Source organism: Vigna umbellata, chromosome 10, assembly GCF_029865625.1.
Source record: "Vigna umbellata cultivar VRB3 chromosome 10, Vumbellata_1.0, whole genome shotgun sequence".
Classification (NCBI taxonomy): domain Eukaryota; kingdom Viridiplantae; phylum Streptophyta; class Magnoliopsida; order Fabales; family Fabaceae; genus Vigna; species Vigna umbellata.
Genome location: NC_142174.1, coordinates 14,871,379 through 14,887,528, shown reverse-complemented (window position 1 = coordinate 14,887,528; position 16,150 = coordinate 14,871,379). Strand labels below are relative to the sequence as shown.

General features: G+C 38.6%; 2 protein-coding genes across 2 annotated transcripts; both read left to right on the top strand.

The window, feature by feature from the left end:
• Positions 1-3,791: 3,791 nt before the first annotated feature.
• On the top strand, positions 3,792-9,215 carry LOC148191984 (uncharacterized). The gene is made up of 6 exons (XM_088099982.1): positions 3,792-3,814; positions 4,889-5,284; positions 5,390-6,434; positions 7,011-7,384; positions 7,571-8,540; positions 8,895-9,215. Exons 1-6 carry the CDS (start codon positions 3,792-3,794, stop codon positions 9,213-9,215), a joined length of 3,129 nt encoding a protein of 1,042 aa, XP_087956108.1.
• A 4,081-nt stretch (positions 9,216-13,296) lies between these two features.
• Positions 13,297-15,755, top strand: LOC148191983 (methyl jasmonate esterase 1-like). The gene is made up of 3 exons (XM_088100422.1): positions 13,297-13,742; positions 13,829-13,948; positions 14,974-15,755. Exons 1-3 carry the CDS (start codon positions 13,374-13,376, stop codon positions 15,259-15,261), a joined length of 777 nt encoding a protein of 258 aa, XP_087956548.1. The 5' UTR covers positions 13,297-13,373; the 3' UTR covers positions 15,262-15,755.
• The last annotated feature ends 395 nt before the right edge of the window (positions 15,756-16,150 follow it).

Sequence of the window (16,150 nt, the reverse complement as noted above, 5' to 3'; positions counted from 1 at the left end):
ACAGGATGTGTTGATTGTTGTTTAGACTCTCTGTTTTTTTGAGGTTATGAATTAATATATAAAAGACACTCTGCTTTTTTGAGTCCAGAGCACCTCCATGCGAGTAATTTGATTGCTCCTGAGGCTGATTAAGCATCTTGGGGAACAACTGAAGCAGTTCACAGCTACATGATGACAGTAGTTGAATGGAATCAGATGGTAGTGGGTCTCTATTCTTTTCTAGGAAGCCACTTGTATCATACAAAACCTAATAGAGGACCAGCTATTATACAGAAGCAGATATCTACAACTTGTTGCATTTATTCGAAAGCTCCCTTCTTAGAAAGCTTGTTGCATTTATTCATGATATTAGTTTCCCGACTGTACAAAATGATGCTCTTCTCATGTTTAATTTACAGGATGAATATTAATGCAATTTTACTAGTTAGTGTTGTAGTTGTTAGTGTTGTATAAGTGCAGTTCTTGGTTAAAATTAGTATAATTCAGTTCAAAATTAGTATAGTTTGTAGTTCAGTTCAGTTTATAGTGTAGTTTAGTAGAGTTAAGTATAGTTCAGTTCAGTACAGTTTAATAAAACAAAAGCAGTTCAGTTCAGTTTTTCTGAACTATTTTTTAGTGCAGTTTAGTTTTTCTGAACTAGTTTTTAGTTCAATACAGTTTTTAGTAGTGCAGTGCAGTTTAGTTTGATTTGCCCACCTCTACTGCTCACATGTGTCCTTAGCTAATCTCTCTTCTTTACATGCGTTAAAGCAATATATAAAAGTAGTGCTTGTATGTTACCAAATGTAAGAAAGTTATGTCTTTGTTTGCCTTTAATTACAAGTGGACCACCATGCAATGAAGATGCTTGGCTGGTTGCCATTATTTAAAAATTAAATGTTTCAGGCATTAGTTTGGATTATTACCAACCTTGTCCTGAATTATTAGGCAAAGCACTTTACAACTAAGTTTCCTATAATTAGGTCAATTATTGGTGAGCTTTCTCAATATATCATTAATATTGAATAACTAAATTGAAAATTAGATCTAGATTTTTTAAAATAAATTAGTTTGAATTTTTATAGATTTAAAAAAAAATTAGAGGTTTATAAATAATTTTATATCAGTTGATATTAAAAAAAAGTGATTATAAATTCAAAATAATGGAAAATCAATGCTAACAAATATGTTTATCGACACTAATTCTATTAACTGATAATATGATATGATAAACTCATCTATTGTTACCTTATCACCATAGTTAGGGATAATTATATTCTACCTATAACTTATCATCATAGTTATTGACAGATACTTGTCGACAATTTTGATAGCAAATTATCCACCATATCTATGAGTTTTATATTATATTAAAGGGAAATGAGTGAGAAGAATAGAAAATATAAGATAAAAAGAGAATAAGAGAAATGATAAGGAAAGGTAGTGGTGGTTGGGCAAGCAAGTGGGTGATACGAAAGGTGGTGAATGACACAGAGGTTTGCTCGTGACACGAAAAGAAAACCAATGTAATATCTCTTGTATAACTAACTTATGTAAAAAATCATTTTCCGAGTAGTGTATGCTTTATGTGTGAAAATAATGTTGAGACGTTACCTCGTTTTTCTTTATTGTTCTATTACTATGTGGTGATTTTTGGTGATATAATAAACACTTTCTTTTTACGAATTCTGGTCCATTTTTCATTTATCCAAGGTGCATTTCACGTTTCTCTTTCAGCACCTCCAATAAATCTAATAAAAAATAAACTATCTAAAAATTTCTAAAAAACTAGCTAACTAAAAGTAAATCGTATTTTAAAAGAAATATAAATTAAATCAAAATTAAAATGTTATTGATAAAGCCTGAAATATTATCAGAAAGCTTTGATTACGAAATTTTGTATAAAATGTTATTACTGTTCCAATATTTTATTTCATTCTTGTGAAGCCCTAAATAATTAACGCACCAAAATCCACTCTTTAATCACCATTAAACACGTTTTGACACGTCAAAACCAATCTGCATGCGCCTGCCATGTGTCACTGAGGGAGCGTTCCGGAAAGCTTGGTGGGAAACAAGTGGCATGCAGTGGATTGGACGTTGGTTCTGCGTAGAGGAAGGAAATTTTTACCCTCTGCATGCGCTGTCACTCTACTGTCACGACAGAAGCTTCTAAAACGTTAGTGGAAAACCATGTGGCAGTGCGTGAATGCATGGCTGGCTGGCGAGGAAGAGAAAATAATTTCTCTGATACGCTTCACTTCAATTCAAGCTTTCATCTTCTTCCTCACGAAACCCTAACCATTTTTTTCTCCAACTTCTCTCTAAACCCTTTCCATCTTCTCTCTACGATCACTCACCACCAGCACCTCTGTTTCCATTTCAGAAACCGTAGGATCATTCTCGGAGCTGTAAGCTTTCAGTTGAACCGATCAAGTTTGCATTCTGTGACTGGTGAGTTCTCTTCCCTGGAACGTTCTTCTCTTCTGTTCCTGCAAACCAAAATTCTGGTTGCATGCGTGGGTTAGGGGTCTGATCTGTCTATGGTTTCGTGATATTAGGTTAAGTGGATTTGGTTGTGTAAGTTGCTGGATAGAAATCTGTGAGAGCAAGAGCGAAACCTTAGCATTTGGAAGTCACTGCTGAACCAGGTAAGGGAAGCTTGAGTAATTTGATTTAATACTTGGTTGATGTTTATGACAGTAAGGAAGTGTGTTGGATGTGAATTGTATGAAATATATGAATTTTGAAGTATGCATGTACGTGTATGTTGTACTGGTTGTATATGATGGTAAATGCTTTGAACTGTATGTTTATGATGTTATTGGTTGAACTGTACGCAGAGAAGTAGAAGCATGATTTAGGATATGATTAAATTTTCTGTATGATTTGGAATGTTAATGTTTTGAACTGGATGTTGATGATGATATGTTAGAACTGGAAAATTTTATATTGATGAGATGATAATATGAATTCTGGAATGTATGAGAATTATGGTGGAGAGAAATCGTAAGTTATGAAAATCTGTAAAGTCATTGTAAAACGAGAAGTCTGGAAAAATATTCTGTCTCTGATTGATCAATTACGCTCGTCCTTGTGCGGTCATTTACCGTTCGTCTTCTCTAAATTTGAATTAGAGTTAAATTCTTTCGTTTTGGAAAGGATGCTGTCTTAGAACGAGCGTCCCCATTTGAAATCCTAAATTTAGTGTCAGTACTAAGTGGCGTTCGGTCTTAGACCGAACGTTCGTTCACAAGAATAAATGATTTGCTAGCGTTCGACCTTATGTCGAGCGTGCGTCTTTGCTAGCGTTCGACCTTATGTCGAGCGTACGTCTTTGCTAGCGTTCGACCTTTTGTCGAGCGTTCGTTGTTGATAGCGTTCGACTTTATAATGAGCGTACGTTCTAAATCACGCAAGGTCTCCTATTCAGCACGCGTATAAATAGCGTTCGTCCTGCTTTCTAAATAGCTTTCGTCCTGCTTTCTAAATAGCGTTCGTCCTGCTTTCTAAATAGCTTTCATCCTGCTTTCTAAATAGCGTTCGTCCTGCTTTCTAAATAGCTTTCGTCCTACTTTCGAAATAGCGTTCGTCCTGTTATCCAAATAGCGTCCGTCTATACAGTGAATTAACGTTCGTATTTTAAAGAAGTGTAACTAAGAATGAAAGTATGATGTTGAGGGAATTGTGAAGTATGCGAACCATATTTGAGATGAAGTTGTGAAATTGGAATTTGAACGAGCGTTCCAAGGAGGAACGTCTCTATGAATGATTATGTTGAATGGTAAAGTGTGACCAAGGAAAAATCGCTGATGGCTGATCATCCTGATATTCCGTGAGTGCTCTCCTCATGTAGAGGGAGTAGGTCATGCGTGGGAATGGCAGGAGGCCATTAGGGTTAACCTCGGTTGGCAGCTGATGGGAATGCCAGTTACTACACCAACCGGGTGCATGAACGCCTGCGGTTACTTGGATTCACACAGTCCGGACGGTCTGTCTTAGGGTAGTTGGATGATTTATATTTTGCTTATACGTATTGGTGCATGTCTTGTGTGTTAAATGCTTGTGTTAAAAATTGTATGTGATATGTATGAATTAAATTACCTAAGCTTACCCTTGCACTCTCCTTGTGTTGTCTACTGTTGATGTATGTCCGTCTTGTCAATGCAATGATCATCCGTTGTGGATGTGAGCAGATGGGGAGGCGCCACTTGATGCTATGTTGGAAGAAGAAAATTTGGAGGACGCCAACCTGGTCGAAGTGGAAGTTAAAGCCGAGCAGTAGCTCGCTCGTTCTTAGTAGCTGTTAGTAGTTTTATTAGCGTTTTGGACGTTCGGTTATTGTATTGTAAAACCGTTCGTTTTTAGCTTTCGTTGTTTACTTTGGGGCTCGACTTTGTAATCGCTGGAACTTATAGCCGTTCGGTTTCTGTCTCTTGTTTAGTTGTAAAGACTGATGACTGATTACTGTTAATTGTAATTAATTCTAATTAATGGTAGTTACTATTTATTGGGATGTTACATTTATTGGTATCAGAGCAGTTTTGTTCTATCAAAGGACATGTAGGGTTATGAGCATACTTTGCTTTCGTTGTGTGCTTGTTATGTACTGGATGAGTTATTGCTCATTTAACTTTTGAACAATTCTGACGCTAGTTTTCTGATGAATCAGAGGACGAATGGCGCCTAGACTCCCTCCACCTCCCCAACCGAGTGAGTCCGATACGTCCAGCAGCACTAGGTTGTTGGAAACCGTAGTTGAACGGCTGCATCAACAGAACACCACGTTGCTGGAACAGAACGCCACCCTGATGCAGCAAAACCAAGCTGCTATGCAAGGTTTGGAGGCCTCGCGTGTCAACTCTGAAAACACGCAAAGGCAGTTGATGGAGATCTTGGCTGCAACTAGAGGTGCGCCTGGAGCATCCTCTTCAAACGTTGCCCAACCGAATGCTGAATGGAGTTTGGAGAGTTTCCTTCAGCATCACCCTGCCAAGTTTAGTGGAAAGTGTCTTCCGGACGAAGCTGACCAGTGGCTGAGGGATATGGAAAGGATATTCAATGCCAAGAGGTGTCCAGATGAGAACCGCTTGGCCTACACTGAATACTTGTTAACTGGAGAGGCGAGCCATTGGTGGGCGAGTGCCAGAGCCATTCTGATGGACGCTCAACAGCAGATTACTTGGGAAGTATTTAGAAACAAGTTCTATGAGGAATATTTCCCTGACAGTGTCCGTTTTGCCAAGGAGGTTGAGTTTCTACAGCTCGTCCAAGGAGGAATGTCAGTTTCGGAATATACGAACAAGTTTAAACACTTGATTCGCTTCAATACAATGGCCACTAGTGAGGAGTGGCAGTGCAGAAAATTTGAGAACGGTCTACGCAGTGACCTGAAGGTGGTAATTTCCAGTTTGTGTATCCGAACATTCCCTGCCATGGTTGAGAGGGCTAAGGTGTTGGAGAAGAATTTGGCAGAGGCGGAACGTTTGAAGAAACAACAAACAGTAAGGGGGCCGATTGTCTCGAAGGGGAATGTAAATCAGAGAGGATCCCCTTACGCTCGTCCAGCAGGCAACGCGAGTGGATCCCAAGCCTTGACTACTGTCGGACAGTCTGGACAGTCAAGGAATGTAGCATGTTTTCAGTGTGGAGGACCACATCTTCGGTGGGCTTGTCCTCAACTGAATGGGGGAAAATACTGTACTAAGTGCAGAAGGAATGGGCACTTGGAGAACGAGTGCAGTGTGGGAGGACGTGCGGCAATGAGACCGCCGAACGCTGGGAGAGCTCAACAAGGCAGAGGTGGACGTGCACAAGCTACGGGGAGAGTGTATGCGATTACTGGTGCTGAGGCCGCTCGTTCAGGTACGCTCATCACCAGCACTTGCTTGTTGTTTGGAAAGCCTTGTGGTGTGTTGTATGATTCGGGTGCAACTCATTCCTTCATCTCGAAGGCATGTGTTGAGAAGCTTGGGTTAGTGGAGAGTGAATTACAGTTCGACCTGGTGGTGTCAACCCCAGCGGCTGGTGGGATTAAGACGTCCACAGTTTGTGTGAGATGTCCAATAGAAGTTGAGGGGCGTAGATATAAGGTCAACCTCATTTGCTTACCCCTTCAAGACTTAGAAGTAATTCTGGGGATGGATTGGTTGGCCACCAATCGGATCATCATTGATTGTGGAAATAAGGAGTTGGTCTTTCCAGGAGAGGAGGAGGAAGAATTATCTGTTGATCGTGGTCAGTTGAAGGAGGACATCATGGAAGGAGCGAGCTGTTTTCTGATCCTGACGTATGAAGACAGCGAAATTGAGCGTTCGTCCAATAACGAGAGCAGTGGAGGACGAACGGTAGTAGATGAATTCCCGGATGTCTTTCCGGATGAAGTTCCTGGTCTACCTCCTATCCGTGAGGTCGAGTTCACGATCGACTTGGTGACCACTGCTGCACCCATCTCGGTTCAACCTTATAGGATGGCACCAGCAGAATTGGCTGAGTTAAAAATGCAGATTGAAGAATTGATGGATAAGAAGTTCATCAGGCCAAGTGCTTCACCATGGGGAGCGCCTGTGTTGTTAGTTAAGAAGAAGGATGGCAGCTCTCGACTCTGCATTGATTATAGGCAACTGAATAAGCTGACCATCAAGAACAAGTATCCCCTTCCAAGGATAGACGACCTGCTGGATCAGTTGCAAGGTGCGTGCATATTTTCGAAGATTGATCTACGTTCGGGCTACCACCAGATTAGAGTGAAGGAGGGAGATATTCATAAGACAGCGTTTCGGTCTCGTTATGGTCATTATGAATATGTGGTGATGCCCTTTGGAGTGACGAACGCACCTGCAATCTTCATGGACTACATGAACAGGATTTTCAGACCGTATCTGGACAAATTTGTAGTGGTGTTTATTGATGACATCCTGATCTATTCTAAGAACGTTGAGGAGCATGAAGACCACTTGAGAATTGTCTTGGGCGTGTTGAGGGAGAAAGAATTGTATGCCAAGCGTTCAAAGTGTGAATTCTGGATGAAGGAAATCCAGTTCTTGGGGCACGTCGTTTCTGCAGGAGGGATTGCAGTGGATCCAGCCAAGGTGAAAGCAGTGCTGGATTGGGAGCGCCCACGTTCGGTCACAGAGGTTAGAAGCTTCGTGGGGCTCGCGGGCTACTATAGACGGTTCATTGAGGGATTTTCTAAGATAGCAGCCCCTCTGACTTATCTCACCAGGAAAGATCAGCCGTTTGCATGGACTGATCGTTGTGAGGAGAGTTTCCAGGAATTGAAGAGGAGATTAACGAGCGCCCCAGTGTTGGTCATTCCAGACACGACCAAACCTTTTGAAGTATATTGTGATGCGTCGTTTCAAGGTTTGGGCTGTGTACTGATGCAGGAAAGGAAGGTAGTAGCGTACGCTTCTAGGCAGTTGAAGATCCACGAGAAGAATTACCCCACCCACGACTTGGAGCTGGCAGCAGTCGTGTTTGCATTGAAAATATGGAGACATCATCTGTATGGAGCAACGTTTCAAGTATTTAGTGATCACAAGAGTCTCAAGTATCTCTTTGATCAAAAGGAATTGAATATGAGGCAAAGGAGGTGGCTGGAGTTCTTGAAAGATTATGAGTTCGAGCTGTTATATCATCCTGGAAAAGCAAACGTGGTGGCTGATGCCTTGAGTAGGAAGGCTGTGAGAGTCTCGGCAATGATGGTGAAGGAGCTGAGTTTGGTAGAAAGTTTTAGAGATCTAAGGTTACGGTTCGATTTGGGAGCGAACGTGATTAGATGCTGTAACCTGGTACTTTCCAGTGATGTGTTTGAGCAGATCAGAGTGAAGCAGCGTGAAGATGAGGAATTGACTAAGATATTGAGTGCGCTCGGCACAGATCAGGCTAAAGAATTCAATATTGGTACGGATGGCTTACTGCGCTATATGGATAGAACTTGCGTTCCAAACGATGGTGAGCTGAAGAGGATTATAATGGAGGAAGGACATCATAGCCGTCTTAGCATGCATCCAGGCATGACTAAGATGTATCAGGATCTCCGTTCATCATTCTGGTGGCCTGGAATGAAAAGTGACATTGCACGTTTTGTAGCTTCTTGTTTAACCTGTCAACGTGCAAAGGCGGAACACCAAAGACCAGGTGGATTGCTGCAGCCATTGGAGATTCCAGAATGGAAGTGGGACAGTATTTCTATGGATTTTGTGACCCATCTACCGCGCACAGTCAGAAACCATGACTCGATTTGGGTGATCATAGATAGGTTAACTAAGAGCGCTCACTTCCTAGCAGTTAACTTGAAAATGTCAATGACGAATCTGGCAAAGTTGTACGTGAAGGAGATCGTTCGCTTGCATGGAGTTCCTTCGAGTATCATTTCAGACCGAGACACGAGATTCACGTCTCGTTTTTGGCAATCGTTGCAAGGCGAGTTGGGAAGTCAACTACGAATGAGTTCTGCATATCACCCACAGACGGATGGCCAATCTGAGCGAACCATCCAGACACTTGAGGATTTATTGAGGACGTGCGTCCTAGATCATGTGGGAGTTTGGGATGAAGTTCTGCCGCTCGTTGAATTCACGTACAACAACAGCTTTCAAGCAAGCATAGGGATGGCTCCGTTTGAAGCTCTTTATGGAAGGAAGTGTCGAACACCTTTGTGTTGGTTCCAAGAAGGCGAGAACGTTTTCACTGGACCAGAGTTAATTCAGCAAACAACCGAGAAGGTGAAACTAATTCAAGAACGACTGAAGACGTCTCAAAGCAGGCAGAAATCCTATGCTGATAAGAGGAGAAGACCCTTGGAGTTCGCTGCTGGAGATCACGTGTTTCTCAGATTAAATCCAATCACTGGAGTGGGAAGAGTTCTCCGTCCAAAGAAGCTTTCACCCAAGTTCGTAGGGCCTTATCAGATTCTGAAGAAGATTGGATCAGTTGCGTATGAACTAGCCCTACCACCTCAACTGTCCAACCTGCATCCAGTCTTTCACGTTTCTCAGCTCCGCAGATACATATCTGATCCATCACACGTACTGGAGTTGGAAGACGTTCAGCTTCGTCCAAACCGAACCCTGGAAATGCAACCAGTCCGAGTGGAAGATAGTCGTATCCAGCTCTACAAGGGAAAACAAGTTAATCTGGTGAAGGTGGTGTGGGATGCGAGGACTGGAGACTCAACATGGGAGGTTGAAGAGGCCATGAAGGAGCTGTACCCTCAATTGTTTAACTGGTAAGTTTTAGAATTTTCGAGGACGAAAATTTTTGTAGTTAGGGAGATTGTGAAGCCCTAAATAATTAACGCACCAAAATCCACTCTTTAATCACCATTAAACACGTTTTGACACGTCAAAACCAATCTGCATGCGCCTGCCATGTGTCACTGAGGGAGCGTTCCGGAAAGCTTGGTGGGAAACAAGTGGCATGCAGTGGATTGGACGTTGGTTCTGCGTAGAGGAAGGAAATTTTTACCCTCTGCATGCGCTGTCACTCTACTGTCACGACAGAAGCTTCTAAAACGTTAGTGGAAAACCATGTGGCAGTGCGTGAATGCATGGCTGGCTGGCGAGGAAGAGAAAATAATTTCTCTGATACGCTTCACTTCAATTCAAGCTTTCATCTTCTTCCTCACGAAACCCTAACCATTTTTTTCTCCAACTTCTCTCTAAACCCTTTCCATCTTCTCTCTACGATCACTCACCACCAGCACCTCTGTTTCCATTTCAGAAACCGTAGGATCATTCTCGGAGCTGTAAGCTTTCAGTTGAACCGATCAAGTTTGCATTCTGTGACTGGTGAGTTCTCTTCCCTGGAACGTTCTTCTCTTCTGTTCCTGCAAACCAAAATTCTGGTTGCATGCGTGGGTTAGGGGTCTGATCTGTCTATGGTTTCGTGATATTAGGTTAAGTGGATTTGGTTGTGTAAGTTGCTGGATAGAAATCTGTGAGAGCAAGAGCGAAACCTTAGCATTTGGAAGTCACTGCTGAACCAGGTAAGGGAAGCTTGAGTAATTTGATTTAATACTTGGTTGATGTTTATGACAGTAAGGAAGTGTGTTGGATGTGAATTGTATGAAATATATGAATTTTGAAGTATGCATGTACGTGTATGTTGTACTGGTTGTATATGATGGTAAATGCTTTGAACTGTATGTTTATGATGTTATTGGTTGAACTGTACGCAGAGAAGTAGAAGCATGATTTAGGATATGATTAAATTTTCTGTATGATTTGGAATGTTAATGTTTTGAACTGGATGTTGATGATGATATGTTAGAACTGGAAAATTTTATATTGATGAGATGATAATATGAATTCTGGAATGTATGAGAATTATGGTGGAGAGAAATCGTAAGTTATGAAAATCTGTAAAGTCATTGTAAAACGAGAAGTCTGGAAAAATATTCTGTCTCTGATTGATCAATTACGCTCGTCCTTGTGCGGTCATTTACCGTTCGTCTTCTCTAAATTTGAATTAGAGTTAAATTCTTTCGTTTTGGAAAGGATGCTGTCTTAGAACGAGCGTCCCCATTTGAAATCCTAAATTTAGTGTCAGTACTAAGTGGCGTTCGGTCTTAGACCGAACGTTCGTTCACAAGAATAAATGATTTGCTAGCGTTCGACCTTATGTCGAGCGTGCGTCTTTGCTAGCGTTCGACCTTATGTCGAGCGTACGTCTTTGCTAGCGTTCGACCTTTTGTCGAGCGTTCGTTGTTGATAGCGTTCGACTTTATAATGAGCGTACGTTCTAAATCACGCAAGGTCTCCTATTCAGCACGCGTATAAATAGCGTTCGTCCTGCTTTCTAAATAGCTTTCGTCCTGCTTTCTAAATAGCGTTCGTCCTGCTTTCTAAATAGCTTTCATCCTGCTTTCTAAATAGCGTTCGTCCTGCTTTCTAAATAGCTTTCGTCCTACTTTCGAAATAGCGTTCGTCCTGTTATCCAAATAGCGTCCGTCTATACAGTGAATTAACGTTCGTATTTTAAAGAAGTGTAACTAAGAATGAAAGTATGATGTTGAGGGAATTGTGAAGTATGCGAACCATATTTGAGATGAAGTTGTGAAATTGGAATTTGAACGAGCGTTCCAAGGAGGAACGTCTCTATGAATGATTATGTTGAATGGTAAAGTGTGACCAAGGAAAAATCGCTGATGGCTGATCATCCTGATATTCCGTGAGTGCTCTCCTCATGTAGAGGGAGTAGGTCATGCGTGGGAATGGCAGGAGGCCATTAGGGTTAACCTCGGTTGGCAGCTGATGGGAATGCCAGTTACTACACCAACCGGGTGCATGAACGCCTGCGGTTACTTGGATTCACACAGTCCGGACGGTCTGTCTTAGGGTAGTTGGATGATTTATATTTTGCTTATACGTATTGGTGCATGTCTTGTGTGTTAAATGCTTGTGTTAAAAATTGTATGTGATATGTATGAATTAAATTACCTAAGCTTACCCTTGCACTCTCCTTGTGTTGTCTACTGTTGATGTATGTCCGTCTTGTCAATGCAATGATCATCCGTTGTGGATGTGAGCAGATGGGGAGGCGCCACTTGATGCTATGTTGGAAGAAGAAAATTTGGAGGACGCCAACCTGGTCGAAGTGGAAGTTAAAGCCGAGCAGTAGCTCGCTCGTTCTTAGTAGCTGTTAGTAGTTTTATTAGCGTTTTGGACGTTCGGTTATTGTATTGTAAAACCGTTCGTTTTTAGCTTTCGTTGTTTACTTTGGGGCTCGACTTTGTAATCGCTGGAACTTATAGCCGTTCGGTTTCTGTCTCTTGTTTAGTTGTAAAGACTGATGACTGATTACTGTTAATTGTAATTAATTCTAATTAATGGTAGTTACTATTTATTGGGATGTTACAATTCTTTTATTTATTTATTTCTTTTGTCCATAATTTCAACTAAAAAATTTGCTTTAAAATAATTATCAAAACATAATTTGGAAATTAAAGAATAATTGTATAAATACATCATACATAAACTAATTAATATAAAATAAGAATAATTGTATAAATACATCATACATAAACTAATTAATATAAAATAGTTATAAAGTAGAAAAATAATTTTATTAACAAAAAATATAATTACACCATGAGTCAATTATGATTATAAATTATTACTAAAAAAAATGAAATGAAAGTTGGTGATGTGATCGAAAATATGAGAAACATTTCAAAATGAACATATAATTCATTACTTTTTTATATTCTAGAAAAATATATATATTTTTTAAAATAATTTCATGGGTTGGCATAACCCACGGGCTTTCGTACATATTTTGATGGATGTTGCTCCCTCTAACACCCCAAGTGCTCTTGCACCTCCCAACTATTTTCTTTTATTCCAAAAATACTCTACACCTCCCACTATTTTCTTTTATTCTAAAATTACCCTACACATTCCCACTATATTCAATAATCTTTCTCTTTCTCACTTCACATTAATGGAGCATTCACATGGTTCAGATATAAACTTGTGATATGTTGTAAAATTTTATTTACACTTTCCCTTAAATAAGCTTGATTCAATCTTATTTTCACTGTTTAATATATTTTTTTTCTTCAAATCACTTAATAAATGGTAAAATTTTGTTCTAAATTTCTAGAAAAATGTTTATATATGTGTGTTTTTTTTACATTTAATATCTATAATTTTTAACATTATATTATGTTTTAACTTACCATGTTTGACTCAAATAACTTGAATAATGTATTTAATTTATTAGATAAATAATATAAAAATATTATTAAATACTTAAAATATAAAAAAAAAGTTATTTGTTAAAGATTTGGTATTTATTTAGTTATTTCGTCATTAAGTTAGTATATAATAATAATAATAATAATAATAATATATTATTTACTATTAATATTATTATGTTTATTATTTTTGTATTTGCATCTAACCTTTAGGTTTATGAAATGGAAGTGGTAGAAATACATATGAATGCTCCATTAATGCAGAGAGAGAAAGAGAAACATAATGATCCATTAATGCAGAGAGAGAAAGAGAAAGATTGTTGAGGATAGTGGGGAGGTGTAGAGTATTTTTGAAATAAAAAAAATAATGGAGATGTGTAAAGTATTTTTGGAATAAAAGAAAACAGTGGAGAGGTGCAAAAGTGCTTGGGATGGTGGAGGGAGCAACACCCTGTTTTGATTCCTTGAATTTTTTTTATGAAGCATTGTTTTAATTTTGTGAGTTTTTCTGTCTCCAAAAGTTATGTGGGTCAGGACTAAATCATACGTGGGTCAGGACAAAATCATGTATGCGAGACCAAATTGACGGGTATATAAACGGAGCTGTGAAATAAGTCCCCGCTGTAGGAGTTTACCCTAGCCGTGTATTTGAATTTAGACAGGGTTAAGAGAAAATATTAGGTGAGATAAGATGCAGAGAGAGAAAGAGAAGCATCTGGTGTTGATTCACGGAGGCGGCCATGGTGCATGGTGTTGGTATAAGGTCGCTGAATTGCTGAAATCGAGTGGACACCGTGTGACAGCTCTGGACATGGCTGCCTCCGGGATCCATCCGAAGCAGGCGGAGGAGCTGAATTCAATATCAGAATACTATGAGCCTTTGATGGAATTTCTGGAGAGTCTGGATGCTGAAGAGCGTGTGATCCTCGTCGGTCATAGCTTGGGTGGGATCGGGATGTCCTTAGCCATGGAAAACTTCCCCGAAAAGATTGCAGCTGCGGTATTTGTCAGTACCTTGATGCCTTCTCCCGATCTAAGCTTGTTCACTCTTTCTCAGGAGGTGGTGTACTTCATTTTTAATATTCTGATCACTAGGTAAACTGCTTAAATTTCCTCTCTTCACTCAATTTCATTTCATTTCTAAAGTCCCGGGCTCGTCGAAGATCGGAATCTAAGTATGACAACAACAGCAGTCAACCGGAAAAATCAATTAAATTCTCGCCTGAATTCTTAGCATCCAATTTATACCAACTCTCTCCACCGGAGGTATGCACTTTGAAATAAAATATATAAATTACAATTTTTTTAATGTAATTTTGTTTTTTTTCTGTGATTTTAGTTGCTATCTTTTTAAAAGGAATGGGTTTTCCTATTACAATTATTACTTATCAATATTTTTTTCAAACAAATATAGGGGGACGCCCATTTCTTTTACTACTAAATATAAAGTTTAATACATACTGATTTTGGCTTTTTAGTATTCAAGTTTGATTTTTGATATTAAAGTTAATCCGATTCAGATTATAAAAACTTTTTATTTTGAGATTTTATAATGAATTTTTTATTAAAATTGACTGAATCACTGTTCAAATATCGTGATTAAACGTTTAAACATGATAATTTTAAAGTTAATCAGCTTTAAAACGGTTTGGTTTATATAGGGTTTCGACATGATTTCACTTAACAAATAGTTAGACAGACAGTTTACCGGAGTGCAACACCTTTTGATTCATAGTTATTTTTAATGGTTTTCTTTATATTTTTAAAGATGAGTTTTTATGAAGATTACTTTCAAATTTTTAAATATAATTTGGAAAAGATGATATCAACCAACTTTAATTAAAAAACAGTTAAATTTGTTTATATTTGAGTCCATAGATGTTTGATTTTGTCATGCTATTTTTTTTCAGAAGCGGTTGAGATTCATTTATAAACTGGAAACAGTATTATTTGGATGAAATAAGAACAATAGTCGTGAACAGTTCAGTTAAATTTCATTCGTGTTGATATACAGTTTCACTAACAAGCGCACGGAAAAACTAGTAAGCAAAAATGTCCATTTGTAATTTAAAAAAATATCAATAATTACTTAATTAAGCGTAGAAATTTATCCAAAATTTAAAACTATATCATATAATAGAAATAAAATACTTTTTAACATATTCATCTACAAATTTGCATCAGTGTTTTTGGTGAAAACTTATAGATTCAGAATTAAGAGAACACAAAAAACCAGTTTATCATTAGACATATAATCATGAGGCATTTCATAGAGTGTGTAAATGAAGCAGGATTTGACCTTGGCATTGTCACTGTTGAGACCCACTCGCATTTTTGGTGATGAACAAATGTCGGGTGAGAATGCTAGACTGACAGAAGAGAAGTATGGAAGTGTGAAGAAGGTGTATATAATGTGCGAGCAAGACAACATGTTCAAACGTGAGGTTCAGCTCTCAATGATTGAACGAAACCCTCCAAATGATGTCAAAGTCATTGCTGGAGCTGATCACATGGTCATGTTCTCTAAACCACAAGAGCTTTTCTCTCACCTTCAAGAGATCGCCAACACCTATTACTAGAAATTGAATATTTTTGTTGGTTTTATTAGTGAACTTATGTGTGAAGAGTAAACACTGGAAAACAAAATACATCTTCGTTAATAAGGCAAAGAGCTTGCATTTTATGGGATTGGATTTTTGTTCCTAGGGCTTCGTTTGTGTATTATAATGGAACATCAGAGTGTATAATTACTATATGTTTGTAGGCGAGCTAGAAAGGTCTCCTCAATCATTTGAATAGCGCTCCTTTTAGTTATTTCAGAGGTAATAATTTCTTAGGAGTGTCCCATAAGAAGAGGTCTCCTCAATCACTTGATCAGCTTTCCCCTTAGTTATAAAGTCATTATGGGTCATTAATGCAGTTTGTATTTTCAATGTTGTAATTAGTAGTTTATTAAAGGTATGATTTGTTTGTAAACTTACTAAGTATTTTGAATGTCCATGTTCGGTCAAGGTGCGTCATGTGGGCTATTATGAGATGATATATATTTAATTTGATGTTTCCTTCTGTTCAAGAGTTTGGTCATCATCACATTATATTTACAAGTCATTGTTCTTTTTTCATGATGTGGATTTCTTAATTGTCGTTATTAGACATCGTCAAAGCCTTTTTATAAATTAGTGATATGACAGATTTTACATTCAAATATACCAACATATACTTCCGTTGGAGAACAATAAGTCTGTAAAATTTATCTTGAAGTTCTATCGGTATTTTATCACCGTAGTTATTGATAGTTTTATTCGGTTAATAACTTATCATCATAGTTACTGACCATACTTGTTGGCACTTTTGGCAGCAAATTATCCACCCAAATTACGGGAGTTTTATATCATGTTATAAAGGGAGATGAGTGAGAAGAACAGAGAGAAAAAGAGAGAATAAGAGAAAAGGAGGAGGAGAAGGTGG

What these genes read in the sequence shown, in the direction of transcription:
- LOC148191983 (XM_088100422.1), top strand. Translation starts at nt 13,374, where the DNA reads ATGCAGAGAGAGAAAGAGAAGCATCTGGTGTTGATTCACGGAGGCGGC. An exon ending in TGTTCACTCTTTCTCAGGAG is followed by an intron (nt 13,743 to 13,828) that starts GTGGTGTACTTC and finishes TCATTTCTAAAG; the next exon opens with TCCCGGGCTCGTCGAAGATC. An exon ending in ACCAACTCTCTCCACCGGAG is followed by an intron (nt 13,949 to 14,973) that starts GTATGCACTTTG and finishes TAAATGAAGCAG; the next exon opens with GATTTGACCTTGGCATTGTC.
- LOC148191984 (XM_088099982.1), top strand. Translation starts at nt 3,792, where the DNA reads ATGGCTGATCATCCTGATATTCC. An exon ending in GCTGATCATCCTGATATTCC is followed by an intron (nt 3,815 to 4,888) that starts GTGAGTGCTCTC and finishes GGCTGCAACTAG; the next exon opens with AGGTGCGCCTGGAGCATCCT. An exon ending in GTTTCGGAATATACGAACAA is followed by an intron (nt 5,285 to 5,389) that starts GTTTAAACACTT and finishes GGTAATTTCCAG; the next exon opens with TTTGTGTATCCGAACATTCC.